This window comes from Cucumis melo, chromosome 3 (genome assembly GCF_025177605.1).
Source record: "Cucumis melo cultivar AY chromosome 3, USDA_Cmelo_AY_1.0, whole genome shotgun sequence".
Lineage (NCBI taxonomy): Eukaryota > Viridiplantae > Streptophyta > Magnoliopsida > Cucurbitales > Cucurbitaceae > Cucumis > Cucumis melo.
Genome location: NC_066859.1, coordinates 30776747 through 30800412, shown reverse-complemented (window position 1 = coordinate 30800412; position 23666 = coordinate 30776747). Strand labels below are relative to the sequence as shown.

The 23666-nt window shown below is 35.0% G+C and overlaps 3 protein-coding genes across 5 annotated transcripts; all 3 read left to right on the top strand.

The window, feature by feature from the left end:
* Nucleotides 1-1771: 1771 nt before the first annotated feature.
* Nucleotides 1772-6639, top strand: LOC103487704 (ATP-citrate synthase alpha chain protein 1). 2 transcript variants are annotated; one of them, XM_008446129.3, is made up of 14 exons: nucleotides 1772-2016; nucleotides 2103-2154; nucleotides 2372-2481; nucleotides 2909-3085; nucleotides 3218-3379; nucleotides 3510-3590; nucleotides 3911-3962; nucleotides 4218-4332; nucleotides 4435-4516; nucleotides 5360-5455; nucleotides 5553-5654; nucleotides 5806-5922; nucleotides 6007-6123; nucleotides 6214-6639. In XM_008446129.3, exons 3-14 carry the CDS (start codon nucleotides 2383-2385, stop codon nucleotides 6283-6285), a joined length of 1272 nt encoding a protein of 423 aa, XP_008444351.1. In that variant the 5' UTR covers nucleotides 1772-2016; nucleotides 2103-2154; nucleotides 2372-2382; the 3' UTR covers nucleotides 6286-6639. The 2 variants fall into 2 exon arrangements, with proteins under 2 accessions (XP_008444351.1, XP_050938444.1); XM_051082487.1 differs by lacking the exons at nucleotides 1772-2016; nucleotides 2103-2154 and adding an exon at nucleotides 2163-2245.
* A 4122-nt stretch (nucleotides 6640-10761) lies between these two features.
* LOC103487705 (protein NSP-INTERACTING KINASE 3) lies at nucleotides 10762-15794 on the top strand. Of its 2 annotated transcripts, none has more exons than XM_008446131.3 (11): nucleotides 10762-11556; nucleotides 11699-11795; nucleotides 11921-11992; nucleotides 12092-12235; nucleotides 12321-12392; nucleotides 12495-12554; nucleotides 12651-12739; nucleotides 12828-12971; nucleotides 13117-13458; nucleotides 14612-15003; nucleotides 15251-15794. In XM_008446131.3, exons 1-11 carry the CDS (start codon nucleotides 11457-11459, stop codon nucleotides 15566-15568), a joined length of 1830 nt encoding a protein of 609 aa, XP_008444353.1. In that variant the 5' UTR covers nucleotides 10762-11456; the 3' UTR covers nucleotides 15569-15794. The 2 variants fall into 2 exon arrangements, with proteins under 2 accessions (XP_008444353.1, XP_008444352.1); XM_008446130.3 differs by having other exon boundaries at nucleotides 11663-11795.
* Nucleotides 15795-16908: 1114 nt separating this feature from the next.
* Nucleotides 16909-20088, top strand: LOC103487706 (protein trichome birefringence-like 2). Its single transcript, XM_008446132.3, has 5 exons — nucleotides 16909-17746; nucleotides 17953-18145; nucleotides 18262-18452; nucleotides 18633-18791; nucleotides 19042-20088. Exons 1-5 carry the CDS (start codon nucleotides 16977-16979, stop codon nucleotides 19382-19384), a joined length of 1656 nt encoding a protein of 551 aa, XP_008444354.1. The 5' UTR covers nucleotides 16909-16976; the 3' UTR covers nucleotides 19385-20088.
* The last annotated feature ends 3578 nt before the right edge of the window (nucleotides 20089-23666 follow it).

The following is a 23666-nucleotide window of genomic DNA, read 5'->3' as shown; positions in this document are numbered from 1 at the left end:
AGGATTTTCTAATTTTTAATATTGTGATTAAACAAATATAATTCAATTGGCATTCAAAATCACACGACTTGTCTCCTTCCTTCACTAACATTTTAATATTTATATAGTTTTTTTTCTCTATGCATTTCTTTCAAATAAATTTCTACTACACATATATACATAATTGTTTTAATTTAAATATATCTAACTTTATAAACAAATAATGTTATGTAATGCCGCGTAATAAGTACCTAAACGTAGCTACCCATCAATGAAATATTGCTGTATTACAAGCACTTTAGTAATTATGTAATAAAATAAAATTCTCAAATTAAACATGGTTTAAATGGTAAAGTGACATATACTATAAATAATCAAGTAGAAAAATGAGTTAAGAAACCGTGGTAGAAGTAGCTCATAAATATTGACAAACTAGAGTTAATAATGTTATGAAATAATTAAGTTGATTAAAATTCATTTTTATAATGCATTGCATATGCACCAACCAAATCAGATGCATTATAATAAATGATAATCCACCTCATTAAAACATTTTTAAAAAGGTTCGTCAACCAATATATTTTGAACTTTTTAAATATATTTGAATATTTTAATTAACCATTTGTAGGTAGAAAAAAAAAATTGAACATGTGAAAATTGAAAGTACAAATACTCCTTAACCAGAATTATGCTAATTTTAGCTACATTACTTCTAATTAAAAGAAAAAACGAAACATGGGTAAACGAATAAATAAAAGTATAGTAGTGGAAAAATAAAGTGAATGGGTGGAAGGAAGTTAAAAGAAAAATGGAGATGAATTCACGAGAAAGAAGACAACGTACACATCTTCTTCCCTTTTATTTTATTTGTTATTGTTTATTTCATTGAAAGAATAAAAATCCCACGGGTATCACATGTTACACCAACGTGATTCATCATATATCTTAAATAATCCATCTTTATTTTTAATCTATCTTTCATTACTCCACTTTAGAATCTCATTATTTTTTCTATCAACTTCTATAAAACATCATTCTCTCTTTCATTACACGGTCCATGGTCCATGGATTGGATCCTTTATTTTTTTTTACCTATTAAATATCTTGAATTGATCAAGTTAACTATTCAAAAGGGCTTCGACTATAATTTTTAAATTTGTATTGAGTTAAATTAAATTGTCGAGTAATTTTTTTTATTAATTTTAAATGTATAATTTATCTATGATACATTCACATAGAACTCAAATATACACACAATATCTATCGTAGATTATCAATCTTGATATATCTATAAATTGATTAGATTGGGTCAATAAATTTATTGAATATGAGACCTAATTCAACCTTTGCAATTAATAATTTAGATCGTATGTTAAAATTGTTAAATCATTTGGAGATCCATAATTTACGATTAACAATTAATATTTTAGATTGTTAGATCACTTGAGTGATCCATAATTTACAATTAGTTTGAATGATATGTATTGTTACATATGTTTGACTTTAAATTTATATTTATATTTATATTTATATGTAGGAAAATTAATGTGTTAAATATTTGTGTTTGATCTAGGAATTTAATGCATAGAATCTAAATTGAAAAAAATCAGAAAGTAAAAATAAGAAAGCAATGTATATTAAATATTTTGTTTTTAAGCGTAGCAAAAGTAGTGAAAATGTTAATAAAGAAATGGGTGTGGTGGATGAAGAAAGACACTAAAAAATGGTAAAAATTGTTGGTAAGATAAGGAGGTTATGGAAAGAGTGATTGAAGTTGAAAGAAGAAAGAACAATAGTTGAAGGTAAGAGGTATGCAAAATAAAGAAAGTGGACTCTCGGGACAGGGGTGCTACTTTTTACTGGCGGTAGTGCTGTGTGGTGGAAACGGAGAGTAGCGGCAAAACAAAAACATCCTACCCGTTGGTTGCCTGCTCCTGAACTCATTCTATTCTATTGTCCTTCCGATTCAACCAAATTGAGGTTCCCGCCGTCTGAAGCCAACGAACCAAACTCATCTTTTTTCTTTTTTATTAAATGGTAACTTTTCTTCTAAAATTAATTTAAAAACATCGTGCACCTATAAATACAAAGGTTGTTGGTAAGGTAAGGCAATTCTTGTGCAGGCGAACCGAATTCATCAACTTCCATCCTCCTCCTCCTACTTCTAATCCAAAGGTAACAACTCAAACTAGTTTTTTCTTTCTTTCTTTCTTTCTTTCTTTTTTGCTTGCATTTCTCTGGAACCAATTTTTCTAGATCTGTCACTGTGAGTGCGTCTTTGTTTTCATTATCAAATATGTAATGTTGTTAAACATTCTCTTTCTTCTACCTCCCAAATGTATGACTCGGACTAAAATCTTCCGATCTGTCTCTCTTCTTTGAATCACTGCAGGCTTTGTAAAAATGGCTCGCAAGAAGATCAGAGAATACGACTCTAAGAGATTGTTGAAGGAGCACTTCAAACGGATCTCTGGTAGAGAACTCCCCATCCAATCCGCTCAAGTGAGTCCTCCTTCATTCTTCTTCTAGATCTCCAAATTCTTAACAATTTTCTTCCTCTTTACCATCATATTCACGTTCTTGTCTGTTCAGGTGTCTTCTTCCCTACACTCAACACATTCACTGAACATTGTTTTTCTTCGTTTCTTTTTCTTTTTCGTTACTGGTGGTCACTGCTGCTTGCCGATAATGGTTCGAATACCCCGAATCATCCTTTTTCCCATTGTTTTTCAAAATTTTCCCGCCTCAAAGTTTCCTCTGGACAATTACCCAATCTGAAATGAGTGTTATTCACCCGTTTGAATCCTTGGATATGTTAAAATAAATCTGATCTAACGTTGCTACCCCTGTCTTTGCTCCACCGCTGACTCGAAATCTCTTTCTATGCTGTCGTTGTTGATTTAATAACCATATTTTAAATCTGGCTCAGGTCACTGAATCAACTGATTTCAATGAGCTTGTTGAGAAGGAACCTTGGCTTTCTTCATCAAAATTGGTCGTGAAGCCTGACATGTTGTTTGGAAAGCGTGGCAAAAGTGGTTTAGTCGCCTTAAATCTTGATCTGGCTCAGGTTGCTGCATTTGTGAAAGAGCGCCTTGGGAAAGAGGTGTTGTTTTATTTTCTTTTGTCTTTTGGATCAATCTGCTTTTGATTATTGTTTGTTTCCTCATCATCCCATTCCATTTCCTCCTCTCCTCTATTGATCCTTTACTATGCTATTATTCTTTTTCATGGCCAGGTAACAATGGGTGGATGTAAGGGACCCATCACCACATTTATTGTGGAACCCTTCATTCCGCACAAGGAAGAATACTATCTCAATATTGTCTCAGAGAGACTTGGGTGCAGCATTAGCTTCTCGGAGTGTGGAGGAATTGAAATCGAAGAGAACTGGGATAAGGTATTGTTGCTTTTGATACTATTTGGTGTATTTTTAATTAACAATCTGTTAGGTTCAGGGATTACTCTTTGTTTGATTTCTGTCACCCCCAAATTTTACTAAGCTTCAATGGAACTCTCTTCTGAATCAGGTTAAAACCATATTTATCCCCACAGGAGTGTCCCTCACTTCGGAAACATGCGCCGAGCTGGTGGCAACCCTTCCTTTGGAGGTAAATTTTCATCGATGAAAATGGTTTCTTCTTTTTAGAGTTTTTTTCTCTGGTGATACCTATCCCATAGTTTGCACTGACTCAACCAAGAGGTTAGAGGTTCAAAACCTCAACGCCACATATTCTTGAACTAAAAAAAAAAAGTATATTACAGTATTCTTGTCTACATAATTTGTGGAAGCCTAAAACTGATTTAAGACCTTAGATATACTATATACTCATGAGGCTTTAATTTATCTGAAATGGTTATCTTGTCACGGAAAGTCAAGAGACCCCTTTGCAAGACCAGATAGTTGACATAAATTTGCTCTTCAATCCAGATCAAAGGAGAAATCGAGGAGTTTATCAAGGCAGTCTATACCCTATTCCAAGGTATGTTATTTGTTTTAGATTTGAACTTAATTGCTCAATTATTGGTAGATTAAAAAACTGAAGTTGTTAGTTTAGTCTCAATATATTTCAATATCATTATAAGGCTTGTCTGTCTTATAATCATGCTACATCATCACTAGAGTATAGTCCTGAAGTCTAGTTAGTCCTATAAATATATGAAGTTAGGTTGGAGTAAATCTAATTACTTATTTTATTTTGTGAATAGATCAATTAAGTCAATTTTTTGTGAGACAGATCTGGACTTTACTTTCTTGGAAATGAATCCTTTTGCGATTGTTGATGAGAAGCCCTATCCTTTGGATATGAGGGGTGAACTAGATGATACTGCTGCTTTCAAGAACTTCAAGAAGTATGTCTGACACCCTTGGTTATAATTACATTACATCCTTTGCTTGTGTATCAAGTACAAGCCTAGTAAATTATATTTTCTGATATGTTTTTTCCCTTGTAGGTGGGGAAGTATTGAATTTCCAATGCCATTTGGTAGGGTTATGAGTCCCACTGAGAGCTTTATCCATGGCCTAGACGAAAAGGTAATGAACCTATCTGTACTTTTTTCTCCATATTTATGATGTCTTTCTTTAACAATTATTCTCATTAGTCAACTGGTTTGTGTATATTCTTTTATTCTGGAAATTCATGGAAAATGTTTGCATTTGAAAACCCTTTTTGGCGTAGAGCCAATGAATAATGATATTTGGGGGTTTTCTGTTATCTTTCTGCAAGTTGTCTGTATGTTCTCGGTGTTTTAGTCTTCAACAATTACGAAAGTACGATGGATTGAATATTTATGTTTTTTTAATGCACAAAAAAATGTTTGGGAAGTTAGAATGAAATCAGGATTACCGGAAATCAAATGGGTATTGAAATGATTGTCGAATTGAAGGCAAAACAAAAATAGGATTGTAAAGCATGAACACAATAGAAAATAGCGTTTAATTGAAAACTGCCAGAACGAAACGATTTTAGTATTACAATTCGGGCTCAAAGTACTCCATCCAAAATTGAATTTTGGATTTCTTTCCAATAAATTTCAATTCTATTGTGGGTGCCCAAACACCCTCTAATGCTCTTATTCTGTAGCCAATTTTTTAAGTAAAAAAAGAAAGGGAATTCAGATAAGAAAAGGACTCCAATCAATGAGAATTAAGACCTAGGGAATAATTACGAAGACTTTGTCACCAATATTTTATAAGGTTTGCATGCCCTTGCAAGTCCGCTAGTCCAATGCTTATGTGACCATCCTAAACTAATTTCATTCCATTCATTTCATCAGCGAGTTTGCTGAAATTTTACTTCTTAATGGATCTAATCTGTTGGAAGAAAATTTTGTTATAAACTAATTGAATCAACTATTTTTATTTCCATCTATGCAGACAAGCGCATCTTTGAAATTCACAGTTTTGAACCCCAAGGGACGTATTTGGACCATGGTGGCTGGAGGTGGTGCAAGTGTCATATATGCAGACACGGTGTGCTTTAATTTGTCCACTCCAATACTTGAGTTTCGAGATTCAGCATTCACTTCTATTATTTTGGTTTATTGATAGAAGATTTCGTTTTGTATAGGTTGGAGATCTTGGTTATGCCTCTGAGCTCGGAAACTATGCAGAATATAGTGGAGCGCCTAATGAGGAAGAGGTGTTGCAGTATGCCAGAGTTGTTATTGATGTAAGCATTGTTTATTATCAATTTACATGTGCACAACATAATTATCATATAGAATACCAATCATGAGCATGTCAAGATACTCGAATTTGTAATTGAACATCTTGTATGTATTGGATGTAGAGGTTGATACTTTCACTTCTGTTTCCTGTAGTGTGCAACTGCAGACCCCGATGGCCAAAAGAGAGCACTCGTGATTGGAGGAGGAATAGCGAACTTTACTGATGTAGCTGCTACATTTAATGGCATAATTCGGGCCTTGAAGGAGAAGGTAAAGCAACCTCTGTCCAGTTTCAGGAAGTCCATTTTCCCGATATAAAGTATTTATATACTAATGGGTGTTGTTACGACTCAGGAATCAAGGCTAAAAGCAGCTAGGATGAGTATTTATGTGAGGAGAGGAGGCCCCAACTACCAGAGAGGGCTTGCTAAGATGAGGGCAGTTGGTGAAGAACTTGGTGTTCCAATTGAGGTAGAGTGCAGCTTTAAATACTTCCAACTATATATTGTTAAAAGGGTTTCATAAAAACTGGTATTGAGAAACCTTGGCTTTGTAATATAGGTCTATGGGCCAGAGGCAACCATGACTGGCATATGCAAGCAAGCAATTGAGTGCATAACTGCAGCTGCATAAATCGGGATACACCATCCGCATCGTTCTTGTCATAGAAATCTTATATTATGTGTAGTTTTCTTTGCCTTTGACCAATTTGTGGTGATAGTTCGTCAAGCTTTTAATAAAAATCTCAATCTGTGATGCATTCGGAACAAGGATTTGAGTGGATAATGATAAAGCAAAGGGATGGTATGAATTGAGAATGTAGATGCAAGATGGGTGTAACGACTTGGGGCTATTTCGTTTCTTTATCAGTATAAGCTCACTGCTTTTATTACATTTAAGATGGTAGCTATTCAATTGAGTTCGTCAATGTCTCACAACTCTTTCAACAATATTAATGTAATGATACTTATCCCTGCTTCCAAGTGATATTATTTCTATCTTCTACAAGTGTTCATTTTTCCTTTTAAAATATATCCCTCTTCCTTTTGTCTCCAAAAAAAAAAAAAAAAAAAAAAAAAAAAAAAAAAAAAAAAAGAAAAAGAAAAGAAAGAAAGAAAGAAAGAAAGAAAGAAAGAAAGAAAAGAAAAGAAATTAACGGCGTTTTGCATGAAATTTCTACTGTCTAGTGACCAAGAATTCACACTAATCACTACTTCTTATCCTCCCACTCGGTATTCCTCTCCTATATTTGAGCTTGTGGAAAAGCTGGAGGCCGGGGAGAGTGGGTACATCTATTCTACATGCCTTTCATTTGGTTGAATTTAATGTGATGGGAAAATTTTGTTTTTGTGAACAACCTTGCTTTACAATAATGTAGAGACAACATTGAAGCAAGGGTACGGAGAATGGCGCTGGGGAAGCCTCAGAGCCTCCACCTTAGACCATTATCATTCCTGGCTCCCTCCTCTCATGCTCCAATCCTACCCACAAACACCACATCCAAAGATATCGAAACTTGTTAAAATTAGATAATGGTTAATATATACAATCCCAAGGCCCAAAGCCCACTAATAGTACATGACAATGACATGACCCACCCCAAAATCACGCGAACCGAACCAACACAGGTTTTATTTAGTATTATTATTATTATTATTATTATTATTTTAATTAGGTGGAGTGACCTCAACATCTACAACTATTTCTTTCTTTTCTGTACAAATTTAAGCATGGTCTCCCCAGCCAGCAGAAGTATTGGTAAAAATAAAATGATCATAAAATAGAGATGGGTGAATCGATTTTTTCAAAGTATGCCCTAGAATGGGCCTACCACTGGCACTCCTTTCCAATTTCCATGGTTGATAATTTGGATAAGACAGAAAGAATGTGAGGCGGTGGGTAATGGTAATTGGTAGAGATGGATGGTGATTGTTCAGCGCATGACATGCTCATACATTACATATTCCATTCCCATTTACTAATACTCTCAATTTCTTGCTTCTACCAATTTCTTTCTTTATTTCATCCTCACTTCCATTGTTATTTTTTGTCTTTTCATTCTTTTTTATGATATATTCCACCAATTTCAAATCGCACTGGATAAACATTTGATAAAGAGAAAAAAAATTATAATAGGTGAAAACAGAGCAAGGGAATTAATTAGGACGTGTCTTAGAAGATGATTGTGTGGGACATGGTGGACCAATCATGATTGAACACGCCAGCAACTTACTATCATGCTGTTCTGCGAGAGGGGATGGAGTCCATCTTCAAAACATGTTCTCTGATTCTCCAATTAAAAAAGTAAATATATATATTATATATATATATAGTTAATATCAAGGTGTATACAACTCAATTATGTTCTAAAAATGTATATACTTTCAACTCAGTTGAGTACTTTTTTTTATTATTATTATTGTAGTGAGTATTTCGAAACCTGTTGGAATAGAAGATTACTGTTTGTTTTAAATTAATATGCTTGATTCTAAACATTATTGTAGAGGATATATCGAAATATTTAAAAACAATTTAGATTAACTTTGTAAGGAGATTAAAATAGGAGAGATGTTAGAAAGTTGTTTGTGTCACTACCATATATCATCATTGTATAACCAATTTAAAAGGAAAAGGTTGATGAAGAAACGAAGAAAAGAAAAGAAAAAAAAAAGATGAGTCACAATCATGTTGATAAGAAGAAAAAATAGAAACAAGTTAGGAAACACTAAAAGTACTAACTCTTTTAAACTTTCCCCTAAACAATCATTGCATTGTAGTAACGCCTTTTCCCTGTAACTAATTAATTCACCGCTTCTTTTTAAAATTTCTTACACTTCCACTAATCACAAATAATTACATATCCTTTGCCAACGAACTATATATGTTTTTAATTGAAAAATCTATAAATAAATATTTTGACTTAAATCAAGATTCTTTTAATAGAACAATTGGCTTTTAAACCACGAATCCGGTGACTATTATTATATTCAAATGTAAGTTGAACTAAACTTATAAATGTTAGGTGAGTTATATTCAATTTGAAGGGAATGTTTTGTGTAATTGGGCGAGGGTTTTATTTTTTTTAATTTTTATTTTTGGATAGGTGGTGATTATGTTTGCGATGAAGTATTGTAATTGGATATTTTGTTTGAAAAAAAGAAAAGAAACAAGAAATGTAATTGTGATTAGGTGGTATATATAAAAAAGTTAATATTATACTTATGGGTTAGGGATAGTAAAGTATGAAGAATGTAAGAGATTGGGAAAAGAAAAGAAAAGAAAAGAAAAGAAAAGAAATGGAAAAGGTAGTTTGGAAAGAACAAAAATGGAGTTGGGAGGCGGAGGGAGGGAATGGGAATGGGAATGGGAAAGGAAAAGGGGTGGGGGAAGGCATGTGATGTGAGTGCAAATAATGGAATATATTATGAATTAGAAATAGAATTGGTAATTTGGAATGTAGTGGGAAAACAATATTTACAAAACCTGCAGCTGCAGCAGCAGTAGCAGCAGCGTTTATATATAAAGCATTATTATTCTACGGAATTGTGGTTTTCCCAAAGCAAACTCCACCCCTTGCGAGCTTTGCCTTGCCTTCGCTTCCCTAACACAAAATTCCTCTATAAATAAAAAAAAAAAAAAAGAAAGAAAAGGAGAGCATATTCAATTTTCCCAATGCGACAAAAATACCAAATGCATCGGGATTCTATACCACTTTATGGCCTTGTAATACCAATCTCAATTTAATAATACACACTCTCTTCCTTATTCAATTATTCTTCTTCACTCCCCTTCCCCTTCCCCTTCCCTTTCCTTTTTAATTATTATTATTATTATTATTATTATTATTATTATTATGCGGACTTATCTTTTTATCTTAATTTCTACACAAATCTTTCTCTATGCAAAAACAACATAACCAATTGTTTTTCTCTTCTTTAATTAATAAATTCATTCGGAAGGAATATATATGGGGAAAAAATATCAATTTATATGTTTATTAGTTCTTTCTCAGTTTAACTTATAGGTATCTCTTTTCCTGTTACAATATAAGCTTTCATTAGATCGACATGTGATTTGTGACATTCGTCCAATTTTATTTCCAAGTGTTTATGTAAGACGTAAATTAAAACGAAGGAAGGTATGTTGTTGTTGTTGAAGATCCTTTTTCCAATAAAATGAGGGCATATTTAATTTCTGATCAGTTAAGTAGTGGCTAAAGATGGTATAAAATACTATGAAAATAGGGATGGGAACTGTATTTTTTGGTTATTTGGAGGGATGACCCACCCAAGAACCATGATTCTTATACGAAATTGAATAAGATTCTACTCTACATATTTGATTATTAGTGATGACCCCCCCTGAGATATGTATTTGGGTATTTGGTACTTGGATTGAAAAGCTTCCTTAAAGTAGTATTCAGGAGTAAATAAGGCTGGGCTCCAAAAGAAAAAAAAAATATTGAAAAATGGGTTGGTTTTGGTTTGGGCATGATATCATATCATAGAGATTCCCATCACAGCATCCAACCAACCAACCAACCAACTAAAAAGAATAACACAAAACACTCGCACTCGCACTCGCACGCACACCACAGCGTCACCGCTCTCCTCCTTTGATTACATCTTATTTTATTTTTGCTAATTCCACAAGCAATAATAACACAAATAAAATAAAAGAAAAGAGAGAGAGGGTGTAGTGTATAGGCCATATACACACACACACACACACAAATATATATCCGTAGGGGGGGGGGAGGGGGGGTTGTAGTGTGGAAGTGGACCCCCTGGTCTCTTACCAATATTCCCTTTTTATAACTGTAACTTTCTCCTTTAAATATATATATATACATATTAAACTAATCTCAAATTGATAGTTAGTTAGAAATATAATTTTAGATGGAAAAGAGGGAGGAATTAAAAAAGAAAAGGGAGTGAAGAACATGATGAACATCATAATATTTATTAGAAAGAAAGGAAACGAAAAGAAAGACAATGGGAGAGCACGTGACGTGATGTGACCTGCCAAATACACACTTTTGTTTCTGCACTCCCAGCCAACACACCGGACACCCTAATACCAATACCCATACCCATACTCTCTTTACCCACATTTCTTCTTTCCCTCCCCCACCTAAACCCCCAATATCCACCATCCTTTCATTCCAATCCAAACTCTTTCTTTTCTTTTTCGTTTTCCTTTTCCCTTCATTTTTCCCTCTTTTTCCTTTTTACCTTTTTCGAAAAAGCTGCCTGCCTGCCTGGGCCTGCCTCCTATTATTTTCTTTTTTAAATAAAATAAAATAAAATAAAATAAAAAGATAGAAAGAAAGAAAGTGGTTTGATTTGTGTGTGTAACTGGGTTTAACTTACTTACTTACTTACATCCATCCATCCATCTATCTATCTATCTGTATTTGGGGCGAACCTCGGCTGCTTCCCGCGGACTCTGTTTGTTTGTTTGGTTGTGGTGTGCGGAAGCAAGAGTGCAAGAGTTGAGTGGGTTTTACTGAACCCCTACCAAGACAAGGCGCTTTTTCTTCTCAACCAACACAGAAGAAGAACAAACAAAAACAAGATTTCATTATGCCAATTCTGGATTCCCCATTCTCAACACCTATACCATCTTTCTCAGATCTCTAGAATCTCACACTTTCAACTTCTACCTATTACCTCTCTTTTCCTAAACACCCAACTCCTCACCTTTCTGGAGAGCCCATGTCGTCTCCACTTCTGCTTTTTCTTCATACATCCTCCCACCCGCTCCCCTGACTCACTCTTTACACAACCCCTAATTACTTGTTCATGGCACCACATTTTCTGTTTTCCAAACCCCTTTTTCTTCTTTCCGCTCTCCTCCATCTTGCTTCTGCTACGCTATCTCCTTCTGGTGTTAACTTTGAAGGTTAGTCTCTCCCTCCATTTCTTTTTTCTTTTTCTTTTTTTCTTTTGTTTTCTTTTCATTCTCCAACTTTAATTCTATATTGGAATTTCAATTTCAATTTTAACAGTCGTAGCGTTGATGGCCATAAAATATGATTTATTAGATCCCCACAATGTTCTGGAGAACTGGGATTCTAATTCTGTGGATCCTTGCAGCTGGAGAATGGTCACCTGTTCTCCAGATGGATATGTTTCTGTTTTGTAAGTCTTCTTATTCCCATTATCTCCTTTTTTCCGAATTTTCTGTCACCACTTGTCATGTCAAAAATCACTCCTATTTATTATTTTGGGTTCCTTTCTTTCTTCTTAATCTTATTTACGAACAGGGGGCTACCTAGCCAGAGTTTGTCCGGGGTCTTATCACCGGGGATTGGAAACCTCACCAAGTTGGAATCAGTGTAAGCATCTCCATTCTGCTTCCTCCCCTCCCCACTTACTGTGTATACATTTTCTATCCAACCAAAATAATTCCATGTGCTATTACATAACATACGTAGGTTGCTTCAGAACAATGACATTTCAGGACCAATTCCTGCAACCATTGGAAAGTTAGAGAACCTCCAGACTCTTGATCTCTCCAACAATGTATTTAGTGGCCAAATACCCAGTTCCCTCGGAGACCTGAAGAAGCTGAACTATTTGTAAGTTTTGCACGCTTTCTTAGCTTTTCGTTGAATGATTCATTCTGATCTTTCTCAACTGCACATTATTTTTTGAGCAAGGCAGGCGACTGAATAACAACAGCCTAACTGGACCTTGTCCTGAATCTCTATCCAAAGTTGAAGGTCTCACGCTCGTGTATGTTCATTTACTTCTGTATACCACATCTCTATTTTGTGGTTTAATCCAGTTAGTGCTATTTGGAAGAAATATATATTCACGTTTTTAGTTGAACTATAGGGACCTTTCATACAACAACTTGAGTGGCTCCTTACCCAAAATATCAGCAAGAACGTTCAAGTAAGTTATTTCCTTTATTGTATTTTCAAATTCATATCATCTAGATTAAGTTAAAAAAAAAATTCTCATACCTCAAGTACTGTCACTTTTGTTCAGGATTGTTGGTAACCCTCTGATTTGTGGTCCAAACAACTGTTCTGCTATCTTTCCAGAGCCATTGTCGTTTGCCCCAGATGCTCTTGAAGGTATAGGTCTAATGACATCTTTTTGTATTTCTATTTTATTTTGATTTGTTACCTTAACTTACTGATTGCTTGGGTTCTTTCTCCTCAGAAAATTTGGGGTTTGGTAAGAGCCACCGCAAGGCAATTGCTTTCGGGGCAAGTTTTAGTGCTGCGTTTATTGTTTTAGTCCTTATTGGACTACTTGTCTGGTGGAGATACAGACACAACCAGCAGATTTTCTTTGATGTAAATGGTAAGTCTCCTCTCTACTCCTCCTTGTTGGCATTTTGCTTTGTGACGGATTAAGTAATATTCAATTAAGCAGGAAATGATCTTGTTTGCTTCTCGTGTAATATGTTTCAAATTCTTATTGGACTAATATGACATTAATGGAACAGATCAATATGACCCAGAGGTACGTTTGGGTCATTTGAGAAGGTACACATTCAAGGAACTTCGGGCAGCAACTGATCACTTCAACTCTAAGAATATCTTGGGAAGAGGTGGGTTTGGAATTGTGTACAAGGGATGCTTAAATGATGGGACTCTGGTAGCGGTTAAAAGGCTGAAGGATTATAACACAGCTGGTGGGGAGATCCAATTTCAGACTGAAGTAGAGATGATAAGCCTAGCTGTACACCGAAATCTTCTCAAGCTTTTTGGCTTTTGTTCAACTGAGAGCGAAAGACTTCTGGTTTACCCTTTCATGCCCAACGGCAGCGTTGGATCTCGTCTAAGAGGTTTGTTGCTTGCATATATTGTGTACTATTCCTAGTTTGTTAATTTAACATTATCTGGTGGCTATCAACGGGATCTGGCTTAACAGAAAAACAAGATATTGAATCTTCATATGGTTTCATACTGCTTGATGAGGCTGTGTACTTGGATATTTAATAGGCTAAATTATATATATATAAAAACATGCTAAACCTTGTACTTTCTGTCCAAAATACTCTTAAAAGTTTTAAAAATGTCCATGAACTATTGGAAAATTTTATAAATACCCTACCTTTAAACTTAAAAAAAAATAAAAAATACTCTCGTTAACCCAATTTTTACACCAAATTTCTTAGCGCCAAAAGTAAAAACTATAATTTTAAATTTTTATCGTTATGCCATACTTCCATGAATATCTTTTCATTTTCATGGGTTTGATATCGATAGTAGAGATGAATTGATATTTTCATTACATCTTTTAAAAACTAAACATTAAAATGAAACTCATATAAATATAAAATAAATAATAAAATGTTTATTTATTTGAAAATAATAAAATATTTATTTAATAATTTAAATATATATTTTAATGAAATTGTAATTTATGTAAAACTAAGATTTGATATATCAATCAACGTTGAGATTTATTTGACTATAACAATGGGTTAATAATTAAATACATTTTTTATTTGACAACTAACTGTCAATTACAACTATAGCTAAATAGTCAAATAAATTTAAGATTATGGTTTTAACTTAAAGTTCAGGTTTTATTTTGGTTCGTGAGAAAATTGATATAAAATTTGGATCAATGGAAATATCTGTTAACTTTTTTAAGTGCAATGATAGTTGTGAAACTTTTTCATTAGTTGAGGGATATTTTTTGAACAAAACTTTACAAGTATTTTTGAATAAGTTTAATTGCATTTTAAGTTTAGGAATTTTTTTTTGACACAAACTACAAGGTTGGAAGGTATCTTTTTCTTTTTTTTTTTTTTGTAATTTAGCAAGTTTCATAGTATTACCGATTCCTAACCAATGTGGTTAGTAGTGGTAATCCCCAGTTACAGTTACAAAATGATGCTAAACTGGAAGGTTTCAAGATTTCTATGTTTTTTAGAAAGGGAAATTTAGTATTAGTGGATGTTTCATAGCTTTCAATCCTTTGTTTATCAGATCATATCCATGGGCAGCCGGCTCTAGATTGGGCAATGAGAAAGAGAATAGCCTTGGGCACAGCTAGGGGATTGGTATACTTACACGAGCAGTGTGACCCCAAAATTATTCATCGTGATGTCAAGGCCGCCAACATTCTCCTTGATGAAGACTTCGAGGCCGTCGTGGGAGACTTTGGGTTGGCCAAACTTTTGGATCACAGGGATTCTCATGTGACTACAGCCGTGCGTGGCACTGTTGGCCATATTGCCCCAGAATACTTATCAACGGGCCAATCGTCAGAAAAGACTGATGTTTTTGGGTTTGGAATCTTGCTTTTGGAGTTGATTACTGGTCAGAAGGCTCTGGATTTTGGTCGAGGAGCAAACCAGAAAGGCGTGATGCTCGATTGGGTAACTATTCTAGCGTGTTCTTTCTATAATGCATATGGCAATTATACTCGTCTTAATTCAACAAACTCAAGGGAAATATTGTTTATACAATTCATTCCACCATTTCAATGGATAAATCTAATCTTATGCACTAGAAACTTGCATCTTTGGCTTCTTGGCTCTTGTATTGTTTTGATTAAACAAAGCAATATATTTCTGGTGGAGTGGAATTCTTTATCTGGATCTTTCATTTTATTTTAATATATAGGTGAAAAAGTTGCATCAGGAAGGGAAGCTGAATATGATGGTGGATAAGGATCTAAAGGGTAACTTTGACAGAGTCGAGTTAGAGGAAATGGTCCAGGTTGCGCTGTTGTGCACTCAATTCAATCCTTCTCACCGACCCAAAATGTCTGAAGTATTAAAAATGTTGGAAGGCGATGGTTTAGCTGAGAAATGGGAAGCATCACAGCACATCGAAACGCCAAGATGCCGACCGTGCGAGAATCCACCTCAACGGTACTCAGATTATATAGAAGAATCTTCTCTGATTGTGGAAGCCATGGAGCTTTCAGGCCCCAGATGACAGCCATCGTTTTTCTTTCTTTTGTAATTCCCTCTTACAACATTAACTTGCAGTTGAAGAGAAGAGAGTGAGTGGGCGTTGATAGTGTTGGTTTCATGCTCGTGTAATTCTTTCTGTAAAAAGGAAACAAGAGAAAGAGTAACGCTAAGCTGTTTGTTGAAGCCTATGCTTAGAGGTTAACTTCTTAGTTCTGGCTTATGGAACGACGTGTCGTTTGTTAAATTAATTAGTGTCCACTAAACCAATTTATTCAGCCAAACCCCAGCTGGTATGTATATTCAGAAAAAGAAAAGAAAAGAAAAGAAAAAAGCTAATAGAGGACATCCGAAAAGATTGGAGACATTTTTGAAGTTTATATGTGATAAAAAGATTTATAGATTTTATCATTTGATAGAAATATACTTAAAAATCATATTAGCAAGATCCATGATTTTGTTTAATTTCAATAAATAATAATATGCTTTTATAATTGATAAACTTTTATTAACGATAGAAGCTATGATTTAAACAAGTTGCAATGCAGAAAGATATTTGTTTAATTCAATCCATATTAAATTATTGTTATCAAGTAATATGAACAATAATATCAATATTTTGTTAACATTTAAATTGCATTGCCACTCCAACGTTTTGTGAACCTCCAAGATCTTATTCGTCACTTACTTCTTTCACTTCCTATTTCTTCCTATTTTCTTCGGTCCCTACCTATGATTTTTAATGGCAAACGCTGCGAGCGCCTATTTTATTTTCATGGTTTTCTCCTTCTCCTTATGGTCTTCGTCATTAATTTTCCTCCATCTCCATCTTTCTGGACTTAAGTCCGTCTATTCTTCTTCTTGGCATTTCCTTAAATTCCCAATGCTGTTGTATTTCTATACAATTCCCTCACTTTCCAATTTAACTTTGGATTCATCGTTTCGTTTTGTTTCTTTTATTTTATGTGACTTCCCATGGCATCTATCTAATATTGATTTGTATTTGGTTTTGGTTTTGGTTTTGGTTTCGTTTGGGAATCCCCATCCATTGAAATTATCGTTTTGTTTTGATGCATATATTATTGGATGGTCTATTTAAGTTTAATATAATGGTTTATAATTTATATATAGGTGGGGATGGATATGTATATGCATTCTATTAATAAGAAAGAAAAAGAAAAGAAGGGTTAATAAATATATGGGTTTGGAAGTGTGGTGTTAAGAATGTGTGTCTCCGGTGTGGATCTCCCTGTTTTGGCGTTGTTAAAAAATAGAAAGGAAAAAAAATCTCTCTCCTTGCGATGAACCACAACCACCTTTAAATCTCATATTCCCTCTCCACCCTTTTCCACTCCCTTTTAATTTAAATTAAATTTGGTTTTTTTTTTTTATAATTTTTATAAGGCATTCTCCCTTCCCTTCAGGTTAAAGCCATGGACCCCAGGAAACTTGGATTCCCCGAGCAGATTCTATCTCCGAGGAGAAGAGTTGTTCCTGGATTTGGTCTTGGCATTTCCCTTTCTCTCATTGTTCTTAGCTTTCTTTTGCTCTACACTTCTTCTCATGGCAAATTTTTCTTCTCTCTCTATGATCAACCCCCTTCCGTTGATTCTCTCTTTTCTTCATGGTCTTTCTCCTTTTCTTCTCCTTCCTTCTCTCGTTTCACTTCTAATTCTTCCAACTTGCCCACCTATGATCCCGCCCTTCCTTCCCAATTCCCCTCACTTCTCAATCACACTCACGATCACGACAATGCCACCATTCAACCCGATCACCATTCCCCCAACCCCTCCCTATTTGCTCCAAATTCAACTGTTTCCGACGTCCCAAAGTTGGACACCCAGCACAATTTCCCCCCCTCTAACTCCACTTCTTTGAACACCAATACTACTCAATATCATAAGGGCACCAATCATTCTTCCAATGCTGAGGACAATTTGCCATCACAAGGTAATCCTAGTGGCACAAATTCAAGCGACACAATTGAAATTTCCAACACCCAACCAGTGCCAACATCCTATAACAGTTTTTATGAGGATTGTGATATCTTCGATGGTGAATGGGTGAGGGATGATTCAAAGCCATATTATCCTTTAGGTTCTTGCCCATTCATTGATAGGGACTTCGATTGTGATCTTAATAAGAGGCCAGACGCTGGATATGTGAAATGGAAATGGCAGCCGTATGGGTGTAACATTCCAAGGTATTATTTTAACCTGATCCCCCCCTCCCCCGATCCTTAATTTACTTGCACCATTAGGTTTGCTCCATTTCCCACTAAAATGAGTTCATGAATGCTGAAAATACTATTCTCTTCCTATTTCATAATGCATGCAACATATATGAGATGTATTTTGAGTTTACGAACCTCTGTCCTAATACCCCTTTTGAACACTGCTGCTTTTTTAGTCTGAATGCAACACATTTTCTAGAGGTGTTGAGAGGAAAGAATCTGGTGTTTGTCGGGGATTCATTGAATAGGAACATGTGGGAGTCTCTCGTCTGCATTCTTCGTCAAAGTGTAAGCGACAAGAAAAAAGTGTATGAGATATCTGGAAGGACAGAGTTCAAGAAGAAGGGCTTCTACGCCTTCCGTTTCGAGGCAGGATTTCTTTGGATGTTTGTCTATTTATTCTCTCCATTGTCCAAAGTTTTAAACACATGTTTGTCATTTCTGCAACGTTTTCAACTCATCTTTCAGTTTTGTTGTATCTGCAGGACTATAATTGTTCCGTTGATTTTGTTAGTTCTCCATTCCTAGTTAGGGAGTCTTCATTCAAAAGAAGGAATGGAACCATCGAGACATTAAGATTGGATCAAATGGACCCAACGACCGAAATGTATCGGGATGCAGATGTTTTGGTCTTTAATACAGGCCATTGGTGGACTCATGAGAAAACATCGAGGGGGTATGTATTGTACTCATCATTTTTATTCAATCCAACCTCTTGGGGAGATTGTGCTCCATTGCATTCTCTTCACCTTGAAATTCACCTGGACTTACCTTGCATGATATCTTGCCATGGTGCATCACCATTTGTAGCCGTTTTCAGTTGTTGAAGTTGTTTTTGCTTTCGCCCCTATTTCAGAGAAGACTATTACCAAGAAGGTAACCATGTGCACTCAAAACTCAAGGTGTTGGAAGCGTTTAAGAGGGCTCTCACCACTTGGGGTCGATGGATCGACAACAATGTTGATAAAAATCGAACTCTGGTTTTCTTCAGAGGGTATTCATATTCTCATTTCAGGTATACAAATTTCTCTTGTTTTCTTGCTTCCAAACTAATTATTGTTATAGATATGCGATTTAACATGGAGAATATGCTACTAGTCCAAAATGAACGAACAATATTATTAATTTATTGTTTTTATTATTTTAATGAATTCATCGCGTTCGATGCAAAGCATCGCATTGAAAAGGGTTTGTCTATCCTCGTTCTAGTAAAAACTAAATGAATATGAACTAGAACTCAACTTTTTTTCCATTAATGCTTCCAGTGGTGGCGAGTGGAACTCAGGAGGGCAATGCAACATTGAAACGGAACCAATTTATAACAAAACACACTTGGGCAAATACCCTAAGAAAATGAGGGCTCTGGAATATGTGATTCAGGAGATGAAAACGCCAGTGTCATACTTAAACATAACCAGGCTCACTCATTATCGGAAGGACGCACACCCTTCAATTTATAGAATGGAGTACAAGACAGAAGCGGAAAAACGTGCAGGCCTGCGAGTTCAAGATTGTAGCCATTGGTGCTTGCCCGGGGTACCCGATACTTGGAACGAGCTGCTTTACGCATCTGTTTTAAGGATGGCAAAGAGATATTGGAGCAACTAATGAAGATTTGTACTTCACCATGTTGCAGTGAAATGATCGCATAACATTTTTTCCCTATCTTTTTGTTCTTGTGTTTTGTTCTTTTTGTTGGGTTTTGGGGTAAAGATATATATCAAAGTCTTGTTTAATCGCCTAGGTTCTGAGCAGCAGCATGGTGCATGCTCGTGTGGAGGAAACTATGTTGCTGACGTATAGATTGCCTGAGTCGTGCAAATGTAGAGCCAACAATTATCATATGTGTATTCTGTTATTCCAATTTGTTTAGAAATAGAAATGATTTTTCTTTTTGGTATTAACTTGCAGTTGTAGTGGCTGTTTGGCATAAGTAATTGCGACGTCTAACAAAAGAAAGAGACAAAGAGAGAAAATTTCATTTCGTTTTATTGAATTGTAGTGATTGTAGTTGTAAAGAAACATAGTAAGATAGGAAGACGACCCTATAAACTAGACTCAGAAGAGTCCACGCCGTTTCGTGACTTGCCGGTGTGCGAGAGCAGAATCCAAAAGCCAAGCAGAGAGTGAGGCATGGCTGATGGGTTATGCTCCGGAATATAAGGATGAAGGTGAGAGATTGGCATTGGCATTTATACTTTCACCTGATCTCCATTAGCATTTCTTCAAGGCCTGTGGTCGTGGTCGCGGTCCATAAACCACAGCCCCACAGCCTCTCTCTCATTCAACACTTGAGCTCTCAGAAAAGCTAGGGAGAAGCTGCCTTCTTCATTCTGGGCTTTAAATACACAACCCAACTGTTACCTCCATCGCCATTATAATACTCTCACCACCCATCAGTTGCTATTCCAAGCTGGATAAGCTTCAAATTTAAGGATTTGGAAGTGGAAGCGGATTCAATTTATGGTGGAACTTCCAATTCCAATTCACACATCACAATAATTAATGCTTGACTCAGCTTTACATTAACAAATACCTCTCTTCAATATAAAATACTTGTTTGAAGATCCACCCTCCCTTTGCCCATTGGTTGGGTGAAGTCATCCATCCATTCCTTTATATCATGGTTTTAATTATCACTAATATTATGCAATACTATATATACGACAGTGGGATCTTATCCCATTTTTACTCATTACTTCCTCTTTTTTTTTTTTTTTTTCCTTCTAATTTTGAACAATAAAGGGGAGTGAAATTTTAATATCCAACTGCTTGGGTAAGGATATAATTTTACAATTAAAGTTGTGTACTGTTTTACTTTGTTTAATTAGTAGCAGATCACTTATAGCCTCTTTGGATATAAATAGACTACCTTGTTTGAGTTCAACAATAATTATAAAGTGGAAAATCAAACCATTGATTTTACCACATAATAGACATATGTTTATGTGTAGACATTAAAAAAGGTTAGGTTAAATACGAAACGTGGGTGGAAGAAGGTTTTATGAAAATACATTTTGAAGGAGGAAAGAAATATGAAAGAAGAGGAGGTGTGGCGTAGTTTATTATATAAGAAGATTCATGTAGAAGAGGATGTTTGAGAAAAAGACAAAACACCTCCATCTCAGAATCCCACCTGCTGACAGTCGATAATACAAGAACCATCCAGTATCCACTATTCTATTGTTTATGCGCATTTGCTTTTGATATTGGCGTTTATCCATTCCTATAAGTTCCCAACTAAAGAGAGAGGAGCTGATTCAAAAGAAACATTGGGGTGGGCTGGATTAGATTGGGCCTGGGTGGGCTCCTCCCAGGGCCCAGCAAGGTAGAAATGGAAATAAATAATAGGGATAAATAATAATAATAATAATAATAATAATAATGGTGGAATGGGGGAGGGGAGGCATTGAATAAATAAATTACAGAAATAAAAATGGATAATTAATGGGGTATTTAGATTTGAATGAGTGGTCAATTCGTAAAGTAAATTAAGAAAAGGAAGGAACGTGTTCAGCTATCGCTTTCAAAATAGACAAACAGCATCTCATCCCACGACACGAACTCCACCCTTTTTTACTTGCCTTTTCCTACTCATCATTCCTCTTGTGATTTTTGTAATCCTCTCTCTCTCTAGTCTCTCTCTCTCTATATATATATATGGACTGAAGCCTACCTAGATGATCTAAATAGAAATTTACAATATTTACTACGTTTAAATTAAAATATTATGGTTGTTTCAATTATTGGTCGGCCTGTGCAAATTAAGAAACAAACAAGCAAATATATATATATATATATATATATATATATATATATATATATATATATATATATATATAAATTATGGTAGTTGTTTTTATGTTGACAAGAAACAGAGGAGTGTAATTATTTATTTGTAAGTTAGCTTTGGATAGGTGGCCTGCAAGAAGGGATAGGGGATGTTTCTTGCACCTTCTGTCTGCCCTTTTCTTTACACAATCTTCTATTCTTCTTTTGGTTGCTTCTGCATCCAATCCATTACATCTTTCTCCTTACTTCCTATCTATCACCCTTATTCTAATATGATTTTGTTTCAATTTAAATTTGGTTGGATTCAACTATATATATAATAATTCAATGTTTTGAAAGCAATAGGGGTAGCTTCCTATGCCGCTGGCTGCTGCTGCTGCTCTCTCTCCCTCCAACATTTTCAATCAATCTACTACCGGCTACCAATCATCACTTGTTGCATTTATGAATGCTTTTCTCTTGTAGTAAATTCACATTTTTAACCAACCAAAAAAGAAAAAAATAACAAACACTTTACTTGGAGCCCCTAACTTAACCAAAACATATGTGTATTTTTCTTTTCTATTCATTTCTACCCCAAGTGTTTAAACTAAAACACGTCTGAAAATCTTTATTTGAAATCATATAGAAAATAACCTCTAACCTTTTTTTTTTCTTTTGCACTCAACAAAACCTCCACGCCTTGATGCTGCTTAGAACCTAATTCCAACTTTGGACTTTATTAACTAAAAATCCACAACTTAAATATATGACAACTTCATTCTACAAATTAGTTCATATATAAATCTTTTAACTAGCTTACTTGCAAATTTTAGCCACGAAGTCTAAGTGTTGAGAGAAAATGCACGAGTAAAATGGAAATTCTGATTGTCCAAAGTTACCTATTTTATAGTGCATCTTGCACATATATTTAATTTTCAACACTTGTGACTTCACAACTTCTACTTGCATGACTTTTACTTTACACTTCCTACTTGCCACCATCTAGGTGCTTTTCATGTCATGACTTGGCTTCCGCTCCATCTCTTGCCCAAAATGCCTTAAAACGTTACCTTGCTCGCATGCATACACACAACCAGACTTTGCCAGAAAAAGCCTCATGTGTCAAACTACATGGCTTAGCTTGCCTAACCCCTTGTCTTGCCTACAATGCACATCACAACGCCTAACATATCGTGTTTGGCTGTATAGTTTTGTCCTTAGAGGTTATTTAGACAACCTTTGTTGCCTAGCCTAAACTCGAAATGCCCACTTGACACTTATACTCAATTTCCACCTTGCTAAACATTTCTTTGATGGTCAAATTCTAGCTCAAAATGTCTAGTCCCTTAATATGGTTGTCTGACATCAATACTCGGTCAATTTTTCTAAACTTTCCTTATTAAAGCATGAAACCTTTATAATAGGACTTAGGCCACTACCACAACTTAGTAAACTCCTTTTTGTCCCTTCTTTGAACCACCATTTCAACTAAATCTTAGTCTTCAGCTGACCTCAAATCCAATTCATTCGGTTATTTTATTAGAAGGTTTAGGAATGATATAGTTTAGGGTTTACATAATTTGTTTTGAATAAATCTCATGAAAGTTTAAAGCAATAAATTATGCAAAAGGAAAAGAATTATAGTCATAAAAAAGAAGTAAATAATAAGATAAAAGAAATGGTGAAGAAATATCTTACACCAAATTATAAATTATAATATTGAATTGATATAGGAGCTAGAAGAAATTAGTTTAGCATTACAAAGTCGTAATAAGGTAGCATAGTTAATATTATTATTTTTGGGAATCAGGTATTTAATCATGTGTAGAGAGATATATATTGAAGTTGGAGCAAATGAAGGAAATTTGGTATTAGTAAAAAGGTATGTGATGTGATAAAAGTGGAGATGAGTGAAGGAGAGGATGAAGATGTGAGTGATTGTGATTGGAGGGGAAGACATTGTATATGTGAGTCAGGGTGATTAAATTTAAAACTTGTAATTAATCCAGCAGTCCACCCCGGACACTTAGGGGGAGACACGACTCGTGTCCTTCCTTTGACTTTGGTGGTATCGTAGATTAATCATATTAGGCGCATAATTAGTTTAGATAGAAAT